This window comes from Puma concolor, chromosome C1, assembly GCF_028749965.1.
Source record: "Puma concolor isolate L17-30 chromosome C1, mPumCon1.1.hap2, whole genome shotgun sequence".
Lineage (NCBI taxonomy): Eukaryota > Metazoa > Chordata > Mammalia > Carnivora > Felidae > Puma > Puma concolor.
Genome location: NC_141674.1, coordinates 179,359,477 through 179,379,861, shown reverse-complemented (window position 1 = coordinate 179,379,861; position 20,385 = coordinate 179,359,477). Strand labels below are relative to the sequence as shown.

The following is a 20,385-nucleotide window of genomic DNA, read 5'->3' as shown; positions in this document are numbered from 1 at the left end:
TCCCTGTCTCTATTAACTACAAATATCAACAAGGTTCATGTCTTTTTTGAGAGTTCACTGCCTTGCATATTAATCGGTAGCTTCTCAAAGGTTAGAATGCTAATTTTATGAAGGCACCCAAGAAGATACCTATAGATTTTAAAACTCCTCCTGAATATATGTTCCTCAGAGGATAGGAACTCAACATTCTACTTGCTTTCGGATGCCTCCAACACCCGGTACAATCCTCTGCACAGGGTTGGCACTCTATAAATACCACATGGAAAACACACTCACTTGACTCTAATCGATATTACTCATGTGCCAAATGAGCAAACATAAAACTCTTTCTGAGAGATTAAACACATACCTCTGGACTCTAATAAACAAACAGAAAAAAGAAGAGTCTGGAGAAAAGAAGCCAGCTCTGTGCCACAAAATACAAAGTCCAAACCCCACAGATGACCTTTGGTGTGTATACTCACATATATTTCATTATGATCAAAGCGCTTCTTGAGGTTGTTGATGAAGGTCTCCTCATTGAGAGGCTCTAAAAGAACCATATCTCCAACCCCAATCATATTGTCCAGAAGTGACGTTTTCACCTCCATTTTGGCCATTGTCTCTTGCTGTAGGAAAGAGGGGGAAAAGGGAAAATTTAAATGGGCAAAATTATTTCAGATGGGTTCTTAGCACCACTGGAGAAATGAAACATCAGTAGTTTCAAATGGCCCTCGTCTGCCTCTCAAATGCCGTAACGTCCCCTCCCTACAACCTACAATCAGAAGCCTCTCAGCTAGCCGCAATCCCTGCCAAGCCACAAGAAGCCCCAGTTGCTTGAACCTCCCTACCAGTCCATCATTCCAAGCTCACTCATCTACAGAAGGAGCTACTAAGAAACTGGAATCTCCATTTTCTTTTTTATTTTAATTGAAGTATAGCTGACACACAATGTGATATTAGTTTCAGGTGTACAACACAGTGATTCAACAGGTATATATATTACAAAATGCTCCCCACAGTGTTATTACAGTATTATTATAAAGTTATTATAGTATTATTGATTTTATTTCCTATGCTGTATTTTTCATCTCTGTGACTTTTTAGAAGCAGAAGTTTATACCTCTTTAGACCATCCTCTCTCCCTGGCCAGAGGTTGCAAAACTCTAAAAGAGAACCCAACCCACACCATTCCACCAGCCCTTGCATACCAATGTCAGATTTGAACCCATATGAACCTGCTTCCCCCAAGATGGCATTCCTCAGTACTCCATGATGAAATTCAGAATGCATTTTCCCAGGAAATGTTTTTTTAGTTTATTTATTTTGAGAGAGAGAGAGCAAGTTGGGGAGGGGTGGAGAGAAAGGGAGAGAGAGGGAGAGAGGGAGAGAGGGAAAGAAGAAGAGAGGGAGAGAGGGAGAGAGAATCCCAAGCAGGCTCCCTGCCGACAGCACAGAGCCTGATGCAGGGCTCTTTTCCATGAACCGTGAGATCATGAGCTGAAACCAAGAGTTGGATGCTCAACCAACTGAGTCACCCAGGCACCAGGAAATAATGTTTTTTTGTTTTTGTTTTTGTTTTAATTTATTTTTTAAATTTACATCCAAGTTAGTTATCATATAGTGCAACAATGATTTCAAGAGTAGGAAATAATGTTTTTTTTTTTTAACGTTTATTTATTTTTTTGGGACAGAGAGAGACAGAGCATGAACGGGCGAGGGGCAGAGAGAGAGGGAGACACAGAATCAGAAACAGGCTCCAGGCTCTGAGCCATCAGCCCAGAGCCCGACGCGGGGCTCGAACTCACGGACCGCGAGATCGTGACCTGGCTGAAGTCGGACGCTTAACCGACTGCGCCACCCAGGCGCCCCAGGAAATAATGTTTTTAAAATGATACCACCATTGAGCTACCTATCAGACACTATATCAAGAACTTAACATGCATTAATTCATTTAATCCTCACAAAAACTCTATGAGGTAGATACTGTTATCATTATCCCCATTTTAAGATAAGGAAGTACAGAGAGGTAAGAAATTTTGCTTATGATTACTTAAGAGAGTATTATATTTCATGTTAAAGAACTCAATCACCACTTATAACACTGCACCTATGGGGGGAAATTTCATTCCAGGCATCAACACTGCATCATAAAGAAAGGAACACAACCGTGTTGTAAATCAAAGGTTGCTTACATAACTTGCCAAGAGTGACCTCAATGTTCTTAATTCTCATCCCAACAGACACACCACTACAAAAGCAAAATCAAATGAACATGCAATGAACAGACCAGAAATATTACAGTTTCTCTCTAGCTCGATAAGAAACCCTACCAAGTAGAAACAGAGGCACAATACAAAGGTAGCATTCTACCCTCACCACTAATATGAATGAATGCACCCAAAAGTAGAATGGTAAATCCCCATGCCTTCAGATCTGATCGCTGTCAAAAGTACTAAAATTCTTTCAAATATATGAACACGGGAAAGTAGAGTACATGTGTTTTGTGTTACTCTTTCTAATATTACCAGGATATACAAGTGCATTCATCTGAGACATTCCCTCTAAATGCTTCCGATGCAGAAGTCAATTTTGTATACCTTCAGTATATGAATCCTAAACAATACCTCAAGATACTAACAAATATTCATATATCTACATGTTCCTAACACTGAGGGGAAGTACATTTCATTCTTCTCATTAAGGTGTCACTCAGGCACATTACATCTTAATACAAAGGTTGGTCTGCTTCCTTGAGATAACAATTTAAACAAATGTCTTCCCACTCTAGTCTAGAACATCTAGCAGATCTCCTAGAGGCAACAGAAACTATATTTAGTTGGGCTATTTTCTTTTTTTTTTTTTTTTTTATTTTTTACTTTTTTTTTCAATATATGAAATTTATTGTCAAATTGGTTTCCATACAACACCCAGTGCTCATCCCAAAAGATGCCCTCTTCAATACCCATCACCTCCCCTGCCCTCCCTCCCACCCCCCATCAACCCTCAGTTTGTTCTCAGTTTTTAAGAGTCTCTTATGCTTTGGCTCTCTCCCACTCTAACCTCTTTTTTTTTTTCCTTCCCCTCCCCCATGGGTTTCTGTTAAGTTTCTCAGGATCCACATAAGAGTGAAAACATATGGTATCTGTCTTTCGCTGTATGGCTCATTTCACTTAGCATCACACTCTCCAGTTCCATCCACGTTGCTACAAAAGGCCATATTTCGTTCTTTCTCATTGCCACGTAGTACTCCATTGTGTATATAAACCACAATTTCTTTATCCATTCATCAGTTGATGGACATTTAGGCTCTTTCCATAATTTGGCTATTGTTGAGAGTGCTGCTATAAACATTGGGGTACAAGTGCCCCTATACATCAGTACTCCTGTATCCCTTGGGTAAATTCCTAGCAGTGCTATTGCTAGGTCATAGGGTAGGTCTATTTTTAATTTTCTGAGGAACCTCCACACTGTTTTCCACAGTGGCTGCACCAGTTTGCATTCTAGTTGGGCTATTTTCAAGAGAACTGGGAAGGGGCGAGAATTATATAATTCTTTATTATTAATTACCGATGCTTTATATGAATCCACAAACACATCCTTTATTTCTGACCCTTTTAAGAAAAAAAAAAAATCTTTTATGTGTGCATTGAAAAGCCAAAGATATAGAGACTAAAAGAAGCAGAGAGGAAAGGTCTCTCATAAACAAAAACAACCCACCAAGGAAGTACTTAATAATCAAAAGAAGAAAAATCAAACTTTTTTGTTTACATATATGTATATTTTTTTTAATTTCATGCCAACTACAGCTAGAATAAATGGCCCTAGGTATCACTAAAGCCCAACAATAGAATGGTTTCATGTGCTTAGAACTAGGCCAGATTCTGTTTTAAAACAATATGGGTGGGAGGCGGGGCAGGGGCACCTGCCAGTCTCTGGAGATGTAGCAGAAGCCAGGGAGAGCAGCTGGTCTCATGCCAAGCCCATAGAAAGACTTGCACAGGAACAGGAACATGAGTGCTCAACCTTTGTCGCAATAAATTAACATTTAAATCAAATCTCCAGTTCTCAGACTCATGAAATGCCAAAAGCACTCTAGCTGCGATGCATTACATATAATTTGGCAGATGAGGGAAGAAGGTTTAGGGATTAAGGGGGAAGTCAACCTGAGAATGGTTTCAAAAATAACCACCTCAAACCAGCAATTTAAATTAAGCAAAGAGGCTGAATGGGAACTCTTTGCTCCAGGCTGTATATAAAGTCTATTTATGGAAACAGAGGCAGAAAGACAAGGACTTCGCTGCAGGTAACAATAATTAAGTAATCTTTCTCTGTAATTAAGCCTGCTTTACCATCTTTTCAAATACAAGTTTCAAGCACGTTTGTAGGGGTTCTGATTTTTACATTTCTATCTCAACTTCATAATCCAAAGTGGGGGAGAAGACAAATCAAATGCTGAGTCACAGACAAAAAAAAAATCTGAAAACACAACCTTTGCAAACCAAACTACAACAATAAACCAGCTGATAAGGAGACACCAACATTCATTTAGTTATTCAAGCACAGTTTTGTTCCATTCCCACTTTGTTGTTTTGTTTTGTCTTTTTTAGCATCTAAGAACTTTGGGGGAAGAAGCAGTGACACCCTCTCCCTCATTCTCATGGTAAAAATGGACACTGGGGAAACGGCATAGAGGCACTTCCCTAGCTTCCCACACATGGACTGAGTCCCCTTACTGTGACTACTATATCCAGCCTTGGTTTGCTTCAGAATCACCTGCTAAAACTCAAGATATCAATGAACTATCAGAAGTCACATGGGAGAATTCAATGGGCACATATACAGAGCACCGAGGATACTTCTTATTTGACACATACATACCCACTCCCACCCTTCCCAAGACCCTCCACAGAAACCCATGTTGTTCTAAGGAAGCCAATTTTATCCCTTGTGCCAGGAATGTAGCACATGATCTAGACTAAGGCAACCAACACATCCCCATCTCCCAGCGACTGTCATTGATTCGGGGCTCGTCATTTAACTGAGCCTCAAGCTTTGGCTTGGTATATCAGGACAAGGGTTCTATCTACCTCTGGATGGCACAATTTACAGATGTGATACTTGAAACTTCCATGGCCATGTCACGCCTGCTTTCACATTGGGAGTGTGTGTAGTCCGAGGAGAATGGCATCACATGGAGGAAAGCAAGGCAAAAATAACTAAATAAATAGCTGAGAATTAATGCAGGAGCCTGATAACATCACAGACCTCTGGATCAAATTACAATAGAAACCTGCTCCACAGCTCTTAAGTGTACACACACGGAGGCCAATTAATTCTCCTTATTGTTTAAGCTGTTTGAGTTGGATTTTTCTATTATTTGCAACAGTAAGCATCTTACCTAATAGAAGAAGCTGGTACAAGGAAGTGGAGTGTTCTAAGTAACACGCCAAAGAGCATGGACTGGCTGAGCCAAGACTACAAGGTGGGGGGGGGGGGGGGGTGAGGAACTACCATCTTGGACCGGAAAGATGATCATCTTTGATATGTGATAGCAAACAACTGATTAAACCGTGGCTTATCACACCTTATGACTTGGACCTTGTGCCTCCAACTTTAGCGAATTCAAGGAAAATTCAGATGCTGGAGTATGTGTTGGCTACTTCTCAAGGATCTTCAAGAAAAAGACAAGCTTGCTGTGAAAGTGGCCTGTTGGAAAGCCAGAGCGGAGAATATATGGTGCTGCTAAAGGAGTCACTTTGGCTGGAGGTGGGAGATGATGAGGGGATGTGACCTGCCCACTGTTTTGCCTCTATGGCCTGAGGAAGGGATAGTACTCCCACCTTGAAGATGTAGCACAGGAGAGGCATCACCTGTTCTATTGCTTCTTATGCTTCTTAACTGTTCCCAGGTGGTTTCTATTAACCAAGAGCTAAGACACTCTGCACAGCATCCACGGCTAGGTCCCACTGCCAGGAGACAAGTTCTCAGACCACGTCCTAGGTTCAAAACACTGGCAGTTGGCAGATCTCTGATTCTGGTTACTATTCCATGGAAGGCAATAAATCTTAACAACCAAAACACTCTTTTTTTCATGTTTGAGAGAGAGAGAGAGAGAGAGAGAGAGAGCACAAGTGGGGGAGAAGGGCAGAGGGAGAGAGAGAGAATGCCAAGCAGCCTCCACGTTCAGTGTGGAGCCCAACACAGGGCTCAAACCCACAACCTTGGGATCACGACCAGAATCAAAATCAAGAGTCGGGTACTCAACTGACCGAGCCACCCAGGCGTCCCTGCCAAAACACATTCAAGGGATCGATGCTGCCAAAGAAGTCTGGCTGACAGGGCTTAACAATTACTTGATCCTTAAAACAATCAACCCCAAGACCTCCAACTCAGGAACAACAACAATAAAACGCTAAAGCACTGCAGTCCCTGCCAAAGCAATCTTCCTCAATGCTCATCTTAAATGTGGCCATGGAAGGCCATGGACAAAGAAGATCTTGAAGAGGAGCACCTCTGAAGAGGAAGTGGCTAAGCTTTCGGCCATACAGGGAAGAGTCGCATCACGTTGGCTGGGGCATGTTACTTGCATAAGCATGGTTAAGAAAGGTGTATGTGATTGTTGGGCAGCTAAAGGGGAGAGCCATGGTAGACTTTTGTCTTTCTTTTTAAAGGGTCACTATCCAGTACACAGTCCTGTTCCTATTTGTTCCTAATCTCCCTTGCAGGAAGTCCCCAGTTACCTTGTGCTGACAAGTAACCTAGTGAGAAGCAGGGCCCAATCACCACCTCAGAATTCAAAGGAGATAGATCTGCTCTCCACCCCAAGGAACATGGCTTATGCACAGGTCGATCTCATCCTCCTGGGACTTTGAGTCCTAGGTGATGATGAAAGCTGGGGGTGACAGCTGGAGGTAATACTCCTCACTCAGCAGTAACAGTAGCAGCATGAAGACCAGAAGATTCCTGCAGCATGGCTTCTGCTATGGATATTGTTGCCCAGCCCTCTAGCCTTTCTTTGGTTCCTGCCTATCTTCCAAGCCTGTATCCTTCCTGGGCTTCCAACCTCTCTGCAATTCTGTGAGTGTCTACATCCTTCCTGCATTGCAAGCAACCAAGATCCCTAACTGACAGGAACACTACATACAGTACAGTACCCAAATACAGTATGATACCACTGTTACAGCTTCATTATTATGTAAAACCTAACCTTTTTCTCCCTACATTGGTGAAAGCAATCTACAAAATACAATCACTGGGGTAGCCTTTGGAGGAACCACAGAGGAGCTTGGAGGCAGGGTCTCTTTATCTAAAAGTGTTGATTTAGCCCAGGCACCAGCCCATCTACCAATGCCAGATGATTCCATGGGTGCTCCAGCTTTCCACCTGTTTATTCATCCAAGAAGAGCAGAATACATGACTGCAACCATTATTTTCCCAACCTACTATAATCTCATAAACTTCCAAAATTACTACCTATATTTCGATGTATACCAATTCATTTACTGGCATCTTTCTGAGTGTAAAAATTCCATTTAAAACACTGAAAGCATTTCAAAAATTCCTCAAAATCCAAAAGAATACAGCATAAACATCCTATAGCATCTTAAAATGGCCACTTGTAGCCTAATATTTAAATATAAGGAATCTACCCTTGTCACCACCCTTAAATTACAAGGCACCTACCACGTTAATGTCATCTGTGCTTGGGAGTCAAGACCAGCATTCTCCAAGCCAAAAGCTCCACAGAGACAGCCAGACCAGGGGGCACTTCCCCCGTGAAATGCATGGTCATTCCATTCAATAGCAAAACAGCAACAGCGAAAAGTTATTCCAAATTAATAATTAATTAATTTGCTAACAATTTAACAACAACTAAGAAAAGATGAAGGATAAACTAAAATACAACATCTGGTGGTCTCCCATGTTATCCAGAGTTCTCAGAGTTAACACAGATGAGAACAAACATATATTTTTAAGTTGAACTGGTTTTATCGTAAAATTTGAAAGGACATTCACAAAACTGAGCTGAGGTTGCCATAATTAACAAAGATTAAGATCGAGTCATTAGCATAATTTTAAATATGAGGGGAATTTTTATTTTTTATGTTTATTTATTTTGAGAGAGAAAGAAAATATGTGTGCATGGGGGCGGGGCAAAGGGAGAGGAGACAGAGAGACAGAGAGAGAGAATGAATCCCAAGTAGGTTCCATGCTCAATGTGGAGCCTGACACAGGGCTCCTGAGAGCATGTTCTGAGCCAAAATCAAGAGTGGGATGCTTCACCGAATGAGCCAACCAGGTGCCCCTAAATTTGAGGGAACTTTTCATACCAAGCCATAAAAACCACTTGCTGGAAAACTTAATGAAAGCAGACATCTATTGCACTGGCAACTGTAAATGAGGACATTTGAAACACATCTATTATAATGTCATTAGCAGTATACGTCAGAAGGGAACACCTTCGGGGAGTCTTCTTAGCATAAGAACACAATTGTTCCCATCTGACTCTGGTTCCACTCTTGACCTCCCTGCAGGGTGGTCAAGTATGCATGATAGCCCCTCTGCTGGAGAATCAGCTCTTTGATGTCAGGAGTCACAGCTTATTCATCTTTATTTCCTCAAAGGCATAGTGCACTGCCTTTGCACATGGTAGGCATTCAGACAAATACAAAGGGAAAACAAGTATGCAAATTTACGATTGACAACTGCATCATTTAGTAATGCACGGTCTCTCGCAGCTGCCATGGTTGGTCGGACCAGAAGGCAAAAAATGACTGTTGCTTCAAGCCACTTTGATCCATTCCTCTGAAAACATAATATCATCAACAAAGGACAGGAAACAGAATTGAGCCACTTCACTCCCAAAGAGATTACTAAAGCTTTTAAGAATAACATGAGAAATACATTTAAGCAACAAAACTGGGCCAGTGTGGCAAGATTTCATGAACAAAATAAATCTCAACAAATCCTCATGGCGAAACAAAGGCAAAAGAGGGGCCAAGTCTATAGGACGTGGTTCAGTACCTAATACGATGAGCTAAGTGACTGAGAAAAACTGGAATTTCCTTCCTAGATCTTTTAAAACAGCATGAATCTCCTCTTTGAGAGCAGTTAGATTAAATTTCCACGCAATTGAGCTCAACCACCATTTACAGGATTGAGCCCCTTTGGTCTCCGGCACTGTGTTCAGTGTGAAGGGCACACTGAGAATAATCTGGCACTTCCTCCTCCCCACGGTATCCCCTCCAGAAGCTCACGGTCCAGTATGAGGCAAGAAAAGAAAATAAACCACTTTTGAAATTGCAGATAACCTTTTTAATGATTAAACACAAAACATATTCACTATAGGAAAAAAAATCAGAAAATACAGATGAGAAAAACACAAGCCAAAGTCAACACTCTCACATTTTAGTCTGAATCCTTTTGAATTCATTAGAACCCTTATGAACCCCGATTTTTACAACCAATGAATTGGCCATCATTTCTGGTTTTATACATTTTGACATAAATTTTGATAAATTTATAAATTTTGATATATTTTTGCCTCGAGGTAGGAATGTGAAGCAGATTTATAGGAGCTGTGAAACTCTTAAGCTCCGCCAATAACGACCCCACCGCTTTCCAATTCAGCCACATTGCCTGGCCATCTGCCCCTTTATTCTTCACCTTTTCCCCTCCCTGCAAATTAGCAACCCATATTGTCAATAGCCAGCCCACCAACCATCTAGCTCATTTGGCTGAGTCTAACATCTCAACACATGTCCACAACTTCTATCTCCTACCATCCCATACCAAAATACCCCCCAAACAAAAACAGAACCTTCCTATTCCCACCCCCAAATCCCGTAAAGTCTCAACAGACCCAGTTTCTCATCCTTGGCCACTCCCTGTCTCTTACTTCTCCCCCGCCCACCCCCCACCCCCCCAGCCAACCTGTCTCTCCCCCTCCCTTCTCATCCCTTCCGCCTTCTTCCTCACTGTGACTGCCCTAGCTCAGCCTTCATCCTTTCTCACCTGGAAGACAACAGCCTCCTCACTGGTCTCTCTCTCTCTGCCTTGTTTTGCTGCCACAGCCTCTGCCATCCCTCTGCTTCCCCCATGCATGGGTCACATTTCTCAAGTTGCCTTTTGAAAACAGCCTGATCAGGTAAGCCGTGCTTTAAAGCCTTCAATAACTCTCCAGTCCCTTTAAGCCAGTATTCAAATTCCTTAGCAGACCCTCAAAAAAGAAAGAAAGAAAGAAAGAAAGAAAGAAAGAAAGAAAGAAAGAAAGAAAGAAAGAAAGAAAGAAAGAAAGAAAGGAAGGAAGGAAGGAAGGAAGGAAGGAAGGAAGGAAGGAAGAGAAAGAAAGAAAGAAAGAAAGAAAGAAAGAAAGAAAGAAAGAAAGAAAGAAAGAAAGAAAGAAACACAGAATCACCTCAATATGACCCAGCAATTCCTCTTTGGGGTATAAAAACAGGGACTCAAAAAAGAAACGTGCACACCCACGTTCGAAGCAATACTATTCACAATGGTCAAAAGGTGGAAGCAGCCCAAGGGCCCACCAACGGATGAATGGATAAACAAAATGTGGTATGTGCCTACAATGGAAGAGTATTCAGTCTTAAAACCTGAGGAAATTCTGACACATGCCACAAAAATGGAGCAAACCTGAGGACATTACGCTAAGCGAAATAAGCCAGTCCCAAAAGGGCAAACACTGCATGATTCCACTTACGTGAAGAACTAGAGTAGTCAAATTCCTAGAAACAAAGTGGAATTTCGGTTACCGGCCAGGATGGGAAGTTGTCTCATGAGCACAGCGTTTCAGAAAAAGTTCTGGAGACGGATGGCGGTGAGGGTTGCAAAACAACGTGAGTGCACTTAATGCCACTGAACTAACTGTACACTTAAAAAGGTTAACGTGGCAAGTTTTATGCTGTATCTCTTTCACCACCCACATAAAAATTCCTCCTCAGGAATCGAGACTTCACAACCTGACCCCAGCCCTCCTCCTCAGGCTCTTCTCTCCCTGTTGAGCCTACCACCCATGGCAACACGCACAACACACAAAGATGCCAAGGCCTTCAACAGTTCCTTGGCCCAGGCCACTGCTGATGGGGCTGGGGGTAGACAGCAGCCTGAACAATGCCAGCTTCCAAGGATCGGCACGTAGGACAGAGACTACAGTCAGGAGGCTATGAGGCAAGCAGCATAGATCCAGGGGATGGGATGTGTCATTCAGGGGAGCACCTGCCGGACTCCTGCAGAGGAAGCTCATCTGAGGAGGGGAATGAGCGCTTCATTGCAGAGAGAAGCAGCACGGAACCTCATGCAATGCTTTAGCTCCTGTAGTAGCTACTTCTAGTAGTAGTTCTAGTAGAAGGCTCTCAAGAGGTTCAGCTAAGCTTCATAAACCCCCTGACCTGGGCTAGAGTGAGTAGCCACTCCTCACAGGCAGCAAGTTCCAAGCAAGCCAGTAGACCTCCTGCACAACGGTGCAGCCGCTGATCCCATCCTCCCTGGAGAAGGCTTGAGTTCTCCGGGTGCTGACGCCCCACTGCCCGGCCCAGCGGCTGACGCCCACAGCTCCAGCCAGGGTGGAGAGCAAATGAATGAATGCATGTAACAGAGACACAAGCCATTTTTCCTTCCAAGACTGTATCCATCACCTCTACCCCTCCCATACAGGCCACAACAGGCACAGGATAATCAGAGAACCCCCAAGAATGGAAAGACTTGGGACAGAAACCAAAAGGCAAGACGGTTTCGCAGTATTTACCAGCCGAAAGGGCAGGCAAAGCGGTAGGACAGGTGACCCCAGCAGCATGGTTTTCAAAGGAGAAGAGAGTTGGGGGGCCACACAGAACCACACAGGGTGCTCTGGAGGGCTCCTCAGAGCACATGAGAAAGTGGGCACTGGCATGCATCTGTGAAAGGGCTCGGTGACTGATTCTCACTCCCATCAACATACTTCCTTAGGGAAACTGACATAAGGTATGTCAATTCACGGCATTTACTTCACAAAATACCATTATGTGACTTCCCAATTCTTTATTCCGTCATTAAAGCCACTACGTATTGAAGGTCCTCCCTTCTCTATAGCTTTTTGTGACTAATATTTAATGGATTCTTACAGGTTGGCTTTTGTTAGAATCTTGGATTAGGGAAGAAATAGGCCCAGCTACTGGGCAACTTCTATACAGTAAGTTGTTCTCATGTGTTCAAACACTGGATAATACAAAGAACATTAAATTATCAATGATAAGGTAGAATAGATTTGGACAGGGACTTAAAACAAATAGCTAAAAGCATTCGGAAGCCTATAAGCCAGGAAGCCAGACTCCAATCCTAAAAAGCTCTGTCTAATGGAGGGGCAATTAAGTCAACATTCTGGTGGTCTAGGAGTTAACACTCCATGGGGTATCTCCCCACAGGCAGATGGGGGCCAGGAACCACCCAGCCTTAATGCTAAGGTTTGTTTCAGTCTGGGTATAAAAAGGCTGGCCTACAAACAAACACCTTCAACCAGGAGCTCAGCTGCCCTCCATCCCAGGAACAGGCTGCTTATTAAGGATTTGAACGACAGCACAGAACTTTACAATTCGTAACGTGACAGGTTAAAAGAAAGGTTTTTTTTTCCAACTGTGAAAATGGTGAGTATATTACCTAGACTAATTAGAAGGATTTTTGAGTCAAAAATAACAGTGGCTGCTATGACAATATTGAAGGTTTTGGATTACAAGCTACCAACTATCTCTTCTGATGTCTGAGCAAAACGTCTTTAGATCTCAGGCAAACCCTTCTGTGAAGAGAGAGAGAAATGGACCCAGAAGGTGTTGCACAGCTGGTTTCTGGAAGAGGCAAGGCGAGGAAGAAGCTTTTCTGACTGGTCTGAGTGGTCTTTCACCCATCTTATATTACATACACTCATCAATCTGATTCCCAAATCAGCAAACTCTTCACAACACACCCAGTTTTTTACAGAGAAGCTTCACCTCCACACTGGGAAGCGTCATTTTCTACAGAAGTTTTGGGGCAAGAGTTTGCCATGACTGAGAATTCCCTTTTGATGTGCCCCAACACGGAACAACACAGGCTTTGGATCACAGACCCGGGCTCAAATCCAAGGGAATTCATCTCTGGAATTTGAACTTCTGATCTAAAACCTCAGGGATGACAACATCCATTCCACAGGGTGATTACGCAGGCTGCTGAGAAGCAAAGCCCCGAAGAGGGCAGGGTCTCATTGGATGCTAGACCCCTCCCTTCCCAATGCCCACTCCCTCTGGCCCTGAGGAGCTCACGTACTCTTCTTGTGCTGCCTTCTGGCAGGTGTGTCCAAGGTGGAAAAAAAAAAAAAAAAACCTAGAGAGCTGCCTCATTTGCACTAGGCATTCCATGGGGTTCGGTGCCCTGAGGAGGAAATGCAGCCAACATCACTGTCCCACCATCATTTCCCAGAGGAAACTCTACACAGTCATGGCAGGGACAACTGCCACAGGGCAAGCAACATCGGAGAATGCCATCCACCACCCCACCAAAACTGGGTCTGAAAGCCCTTCCCAAACCCTCCCTCCCCAGCCAGCACCCACCCTGGCACCCCTCACCAGCCAAAACCCTAGAAGATCTAGAATGGACAGTAAACCGTGTGGCTTTAGGGGGAAGTGATGGTCACACTCTCTTACTCCCACCGGGTATTAGGAGAATTAATGAGCTAACGTCTGAAAAGTCCTATGAGTTCCTATGGAACAAGGTAGCCAAGACCCATAAACCTCTGTTATGGCCAGAAACACAAACTCAGCTGCACATGGGATGTGCTAATTATAAGCCACAGACTTCTCGATGTGTTCCCTCAAGGTAGATAAAAAAAAAAAAAAATTCCAAGAAGCTGACTATGTTTAGATTGGCAAACCTGAGACTCTAGGACCCCTAGGTAAATGTAAAATGGCTCAAATTTAATTGGCACACCAGACAGCTCTGATTCGTTCCTGGCCGGTGCACAGACACCAAGTGCGACCAGTGGTTATTAAACTGAATACAGCCCCCAGGGGAAAACCAACTTTCCTTCCAAATGAATTAATTGGCTTGTTAATCTGAGGGTCCAGATCTCATCCCACAGGCTCATATCCCGACCAAGTCATCCTGTCCCTTGCCCCCTTCAGGTGCTTACGATGCTTGTAGATTCATTCTTTCTCTTCTCTTGATACCTGATCACATCATCCCATCAAGGTACTCCCTTATAATTAGAAGTACAGTGTGTTGCACCTGGTAGGCACTCACACAGGGTTTCCCGTCCCTATCGGATCCCGTACATGGATCAGATTTTGAAGACATCTGGCTGAACAAGGCCACTCACAATAAAACAGCCCAGGGTATGTCAGAGCAGACCTACCTTATTTTAAAAGGTACCTTCCTATCATTCAGGCTCTTTTAAGTGACAATGGAGGGAAACGTACTGAATTTAGTGCACTTGTTCTTTGGGGGAAGGAAGCAAGTTATCTCGCAGGGAAACAGCAGCTGTTGCATTCTGCAACAGACCACAGAGGTTAACGTGACTACCAAAGCCGCTCCAGGAAAAAAACACCCAGAATATCCAAGTCGCAGACTCAGCTCTGCAGCTAGCTGAGAGCGAGACCTTGGGCACACTGCCAACACTGAGCCTCAGTTTACCCACAAAGGGGGAACACATCATCTCCCAGTCCGGTCCTAGTCCGTCATTACTGAGTCAGCAAAAAATGCTCAAATCTGGAAAGACTGAGTTTCTTAATTTTGGGGTGAACATGCATCCTGTGTCTGGTTATAAAGAATGTTGAAAACCAAGAATGCCAGTCCACAAGAATCTTTCTCAATGACATTTACTCAGAGGTTAAGGAAATTAGCTCTTTATTCTGACCTCATCAGCAAAAAAAAAAAAAAACCAAAAAAAATGTATTAAGGGTCTAATCATACATAGCACAGAAAGAAACGGATGGAGTCAACAGAATCTTCATAACTGCAGGCATCAAGGCAGGTGTGAATGCATTCTCTGTTTACACCTATATGGCAAGCTACAGAATGGCACGGACTATTTTAAAAAGTTAATCCAGGGGCGCCTGGGTGGCGCAGTCGGTTAAGCGTCCGACTTCAGCCAGGTCACGATCTCGCGGTCCGTGAGTTCGAGCCCCGCGTCAGGCTCTGGGCTGATGGCTCAGAGCCTGGAGCCTGTTTCCGATTCTGTGTTTCCCTCTCTCTCTGCCCCTCCCCCGTTCATGCTCTGTCTCTCTCTGTCCCAAAAGTAAATAAACGTTGAAAAAAAAAAAAAAAAAAGTTAATCCAGTCATGAAAGCAAAAAGAGGTCTAAAGATTACAAACTAAGGAACCTATATACTAGGAAAAAAGAGAGAAAAAAATATGTATTACTCAATAGTATGTCTTCGGTAATATCTTTGTACTTGTGCTTAAGAAAAAATTTGTAGGGGCACCTGAGTGGCTCAGTCGGTTAAGCGTCTGACTCTTGATTTTGGCTCAGGTCAAGATCCCAGGGTCGTGGGATCAAGCCCCACATGGGGCTCCATGCTGAGCACGGAGCCTGCTTAAGATTCTCTCTCTTTCTCTCCCTCTACCCCTCCCTTGCTGCTGCTCTTTCTCTCTCTAAAATTAAAAAAGAATAAAAGATTAAAAAAAAAAAACAGAAAAAAAGTTTTTAGAATAATACAAACTCAGAAACTTCCTCAAGCAGTTACCCGCTAAAACAGAGTCTAATAAATAAACTATGTCATCAAAGGAAGAGATGTTTATACATTTACATTAGGATTTCATGAGTGTTTATTAGTTGAGAACTGATCAAACAAAAATAGCTAAGATGCTTCCAAAAAAGACACTGATGATGTAAATTCAGAAGGCAAAACTACTTTGTCATTAAAAAAGAATTTTTAAAGAAAATAGCTAAATTGCAGTGGGTTACTTCACCTAAGTTTAGATTAAAATCAACAATCAGAATTTGGAAGTATTTTCTGGGCCAGTGTTTTTCTAATTTTTCTCATGTTGGAAGCATTACTAAATTTAAAATCAAATGTATCATAACATGTATGTTAGATTGCCTCAAGTACATTCTAAAGTATTTATGAAAAACAAACATACAACAAATCAACCTATAAGGCATGCCATAACTCATAACTCTTTTTAAGTCACAAATTAAAATGTTTTTTACTAAAATTTGTTTACTAAATTTAAATTTATAAATTTTAACAAAGTTTGAATAGTTCTAATTTCCAAAAGTTCTGTACAATATAGCAATTATTTCAAATATTTATATACAGACACAAACATGCAAATCTCCCCCCTTGCTGCCATACACATACTTTTTTTCCCCTTGAACAGAAGGGCACACTTAACCTGTAAAGCTACACAAAATACAGTTTTTAAAGTTAATCAGCTTGGCCATGTACAAAATAATTTTTCAATAAATTTTTGCAAAAGAAATTTTAGTAAGAAATAAAATATTCAATAGTGAACTGCACTGTATATGCCTGATTAAGAAAAGTTGATTTCCTTCTACAAGTAATTTATCAAAATAAAAGGTTTTCAAAATAACACATTATTATATTGTAAGTCATCAAATCAAAAGGCATAAAAACTTAAAATTCACAATCCACCCTTAATCATGACTCTCAACAGGCAGGCAGACAGATAGATTAAAGGAAAACTATAGAGTTCTTTTTAAATGACATAATTATAAGATCCCCTCGTTTAGGAATTAAAACTGCTTACCAACTCTTCTTCTCCATTGTTTTTTCCACTGATTTAACTAGCACTTTAGCATTCGGTTCGTATGAAAGGAAGAGACAAACATTCGTTGTGACAGGGAGAACACACTGAGTACAACAAATATTTTGCACAGAGATAAGAAGGGAAAAGTAGGTCAATATCCTGTGGCCAGGAAGAAGCAGCCTGAGCTTCCATCCAGGACTATATTATATGATTAACCAGACTGGACTCTCTTCTCTCCAGGCTACTGCTCGGACCCGTGTAGCTGGTATACACAGACTCTGGGAGAAAAGAATGAGACATGCGTCTACTACCTCCCAGTCACTGGCAATCTAGCTGAGAAAACAAAATACTTCAGAGCAATATAACTAATAAAATAGGCGCTCACCTAGGGCAGATGATTCGCCTCCAAAGGAGCAATATAGAGATGAGGGTTTATGTTTAGAGGTGGGGCTATAATGGTGTAGGAGAATCAGAGGAGGATGGCTGAAGGCATGAAACTTGACCTTGGCTTTCTGAGGATGAGCAGTATGTGATCAAGCAGAAAAGAACTTTGAAGCACGAAGTACAAAACATTCAGAAGATAGTGACTAGGCGGAACGGCAGAAGACAGCAGGTGCGAGGCCCTGGCGGGCCATGACACTGCAAGGAAAGATACACTGAGACAAGACTGAGAGTCCAAGCTAAGGAGCTTATAGTTGGAAATGTGGTGGGAAGGGGTGAGAGAGGAGAGGGAAGAGTATCTACGATGTTCATGTGGCAGTCAGCACATCCAGTGGGCAAGAAGTGTGACTGAGGGTCACTGGTGATAGTACAATAGAAAATAAAATCAAAGACAGCCATTATAGATGATAGAGAGCCATCAAAAATGCCTTGAGCAGCGACAGACAACAAAAAATCTAAAGGAGGTTTTATCAGTGGATAGTCGAAATTAGTTGGGAGAGAGCTAGAAGCAGGAAGCAAGATTGCTCTGTGCAGTTGTTCAGTTTGTGCACTGCATAAAAGTGGGCCGGGCCAAGGGGGGAAATGGACACTGACATCAAGTCAAGCTCCTGTGGGATAGTGTTTGCTTTGAAGGGTACCTTTTTCTTTTCTTTTTTTCTAAATGTTAATTATTTATTTAGAGAGAAAGAGGGAGAGGGAGAGGGACAGCATGAGTTGGGGAAGGGAAGAGAGAAGGGGAGAGAGAATGCCATGCAGGCTCCACATTGTCAGCACAGAGCCTGACCCGGGGCTCAAACTCTCGAACCATGACATCATGACCTGCTGAGCCGAAATCAAGAGTCAGATGCTTAACCAAATGAGCCACCCAAGCACTCCTGAAGGGTACCTTTGTCTAACTGTGTAAAGGCGCTTTACGAGCTAGCAGCAGGGAAACCAGCGGGGGGCACAAATCTAGCAGTTCAGGAATAAGAACTAGGGTAGAATTAATGGAAACGAAATAAGAGAATAAGTGCAAGAGAAATAACAGATGAATCTATCACAAAAGGTGGAACTCTGATGGAGGGGGCAAGGGGGACAGGAGGGTTTGAGACTAAAGTAGTCTCTCTCATCCAAATGCATAAGGATTGACAGTTTGGCTGCTGGGTTGAAATTTTAAAAATTCAGTCAAAGTTGGAAGTCATTTAAAAAGATAAACCTGGGGCGCCTGGGTGGCTCAGTCGGTTAAGGGTCCGACTTCGGCTCAGGTCACGATCTCACGGTCCGTGAGTTCGAGCCCCGCGTCGGGCTCTGTGCTGACAGCTCAGAGCCTGGAGCCTGCTTTGGATTCTGTGTCTCCCTCTCTCTCTCTGCTGCTCCCCCGTTCATGCTCTGTCTCTCTCTGTCTCAAAAATAAATAAACATTTAAAAAAAAAAAAGATAAACCAAAACATATTCTTTTAAATCAAACCCTATAATCATACATTTATCTGCCCATCTTTCTGCTGTAAAGCTGAGGCCTTTTCTTTGAGTCTCTGTCCACTGACTATAGTAACACAGCAGTACTTTCTTTGATAAGCCATCTCATGGCACCACCTTCCAGGTCTAATCTCTGCAAAGAAAGGGTGAGGCTGTAAAGACACGAGAGAAACAACATGGAGCAGACCACATTATTCTTGACAAATGCTCGACACTCCTCCCTGTGGGAAGATTTTACACCCCCACCTCGCTGAATGTAAGCGTACGTCATACGTACCTCACAGCTGTCTTTCCCTCCAGCCCAGGGATCAGCAACGCTCCAGAGGGCGCTGCTCCGTCAGACTCTGTCCTGGGGGACAGAGGACGAGTGAGGGTGACACGGAGCACAGCCACAACCTCACCTACAGTGGACGCACCCTGTGAGTGTGGATGACTCCTCCAAGCCGCTAAGATTCTCGGGTTTTATTTTTTACCTTTTTTTTTTTTAAGTTTATTTATTTATTCTGAGAGAGAGAGAAGGAGAGCACAAGCAAGAAAGGGCAGAAAGAGAGAATCCTAACGCGGGGCGCGATCTCACAAACCGTGACGTCACGACCTGGGCAGAGATCAAGAATCAGACACTTAACCAACAGAGCCACCTAGGCACCTCGAAATTCTTGGGGTTTACATGATCACAACTCAACCCACCTATCCTGAATGGCTGACAATATCAGCGGGAATACTGTTCTTTCAGGTCTCCCCAAATCCTTTATAGTTACCTCAGCCACTCTCAAATCAGCTGCAATCATTTTTTAGAAACGTACTTTTATCAGGTGGCCTCCAAAACACTGAAATGAATTCAAATAAACGTTCACAAAAACAGCAATCCTTTTTGCACATCAATTTAAAACCATTATATTATAGAGTAGTAAGTACAACTGGCATAAGGTTTGGGGGAAAGAAAACACAGCTGAGTCTGGATGTGCACACACCCCACTGGAAGGAACAGAAACTCAAGAACATACTACAGGGTAGCCCTGTAACTCTGAGCATTTAGCGTGTTATGGGCCACCAGTTGATATATTTTACAGAGAAAAAGAACACCAACTGATCCAGCAAGTCAGGAGGTCACTAAGACCTTATACTGTGTTCTAAAGCTGTGAGCCTAGAGCCGTATTTTTTTCCGTCCCAAATGTAGTCAGAAGTGCTTAAGTCATGTAAGAAAGCACAAAAATAACACTTGAAACCCACAACCAGACATAGAGTCAAGAGTACAAGGTCACATGTCATTCCATAACCTTGCTCTTAAAGACAGAATAAACACATAAGTTACTATTAAAAACTAAATTTGAGTTTCATACTTTAAAATTACATACTTCTTTAAAACTGTCCACAGAGATAAATGTTCCTCTCAAGGTTGCCCAGCAAAATCTGGGTGTTTCTATTTTAGGTAGCCAAATAGTAAATCTCTCCATAATTTACATACTTTTAGAAATCTGATACTCGGCTTCTTCAATAAAAATATGAACTTTTGTGTAGAAATCCTATTGATATATTTCAGTAGGCTATTGAGAGAAACACTGTGTAAACACACATATACCAGAAGCCCCAAAACAACCAAACATAGTTTAAATACCCTACTCACAAATCAACCTCGGCCCCTTAAACAATAAGCATGTGAAGGCTCCCTCCTCAGCATCAGATATGATATTCTTAACCTCTACAGCTTTAATTAAAAAAAAAAAAAAATACTACATCTGGAGAAAAAAAGCAGTCATACCATAGCTGCCAAAATAA

General features: G+C 42.5%; 1 protein-coding gene across 4 annotated transcripts in view; it reads right to left on the bottom strand.

Annotated features, from left to right (window-relative positions):
• The window catches only part of MYO1B (myosin IB), a 191,821-nt gene that overhangs the window by 155,588 nt on the left and 15,848 nt on the right, over positions 1-20,385 (bottom strand). For 3 of the 4 annotated variants that reach the window (XM_086719171.1, XM_025912753.2, XM_025912750.2), the window contains exon 2: positions 465-608. In XM_086719171.1, coding sequence (XP_086575297.1) covers positions 465-599 — 135 coding nt within the window. In that variant the 5' untranslated portion in view covers positions 600-608. Of the gene's footprint in view, positions 1-464; positions 609-16,713; positions 16,834-20,385 lie in introns of those variants that run through there. The other variant, XM_025912749.2, reaches the window with a different exon arrangement.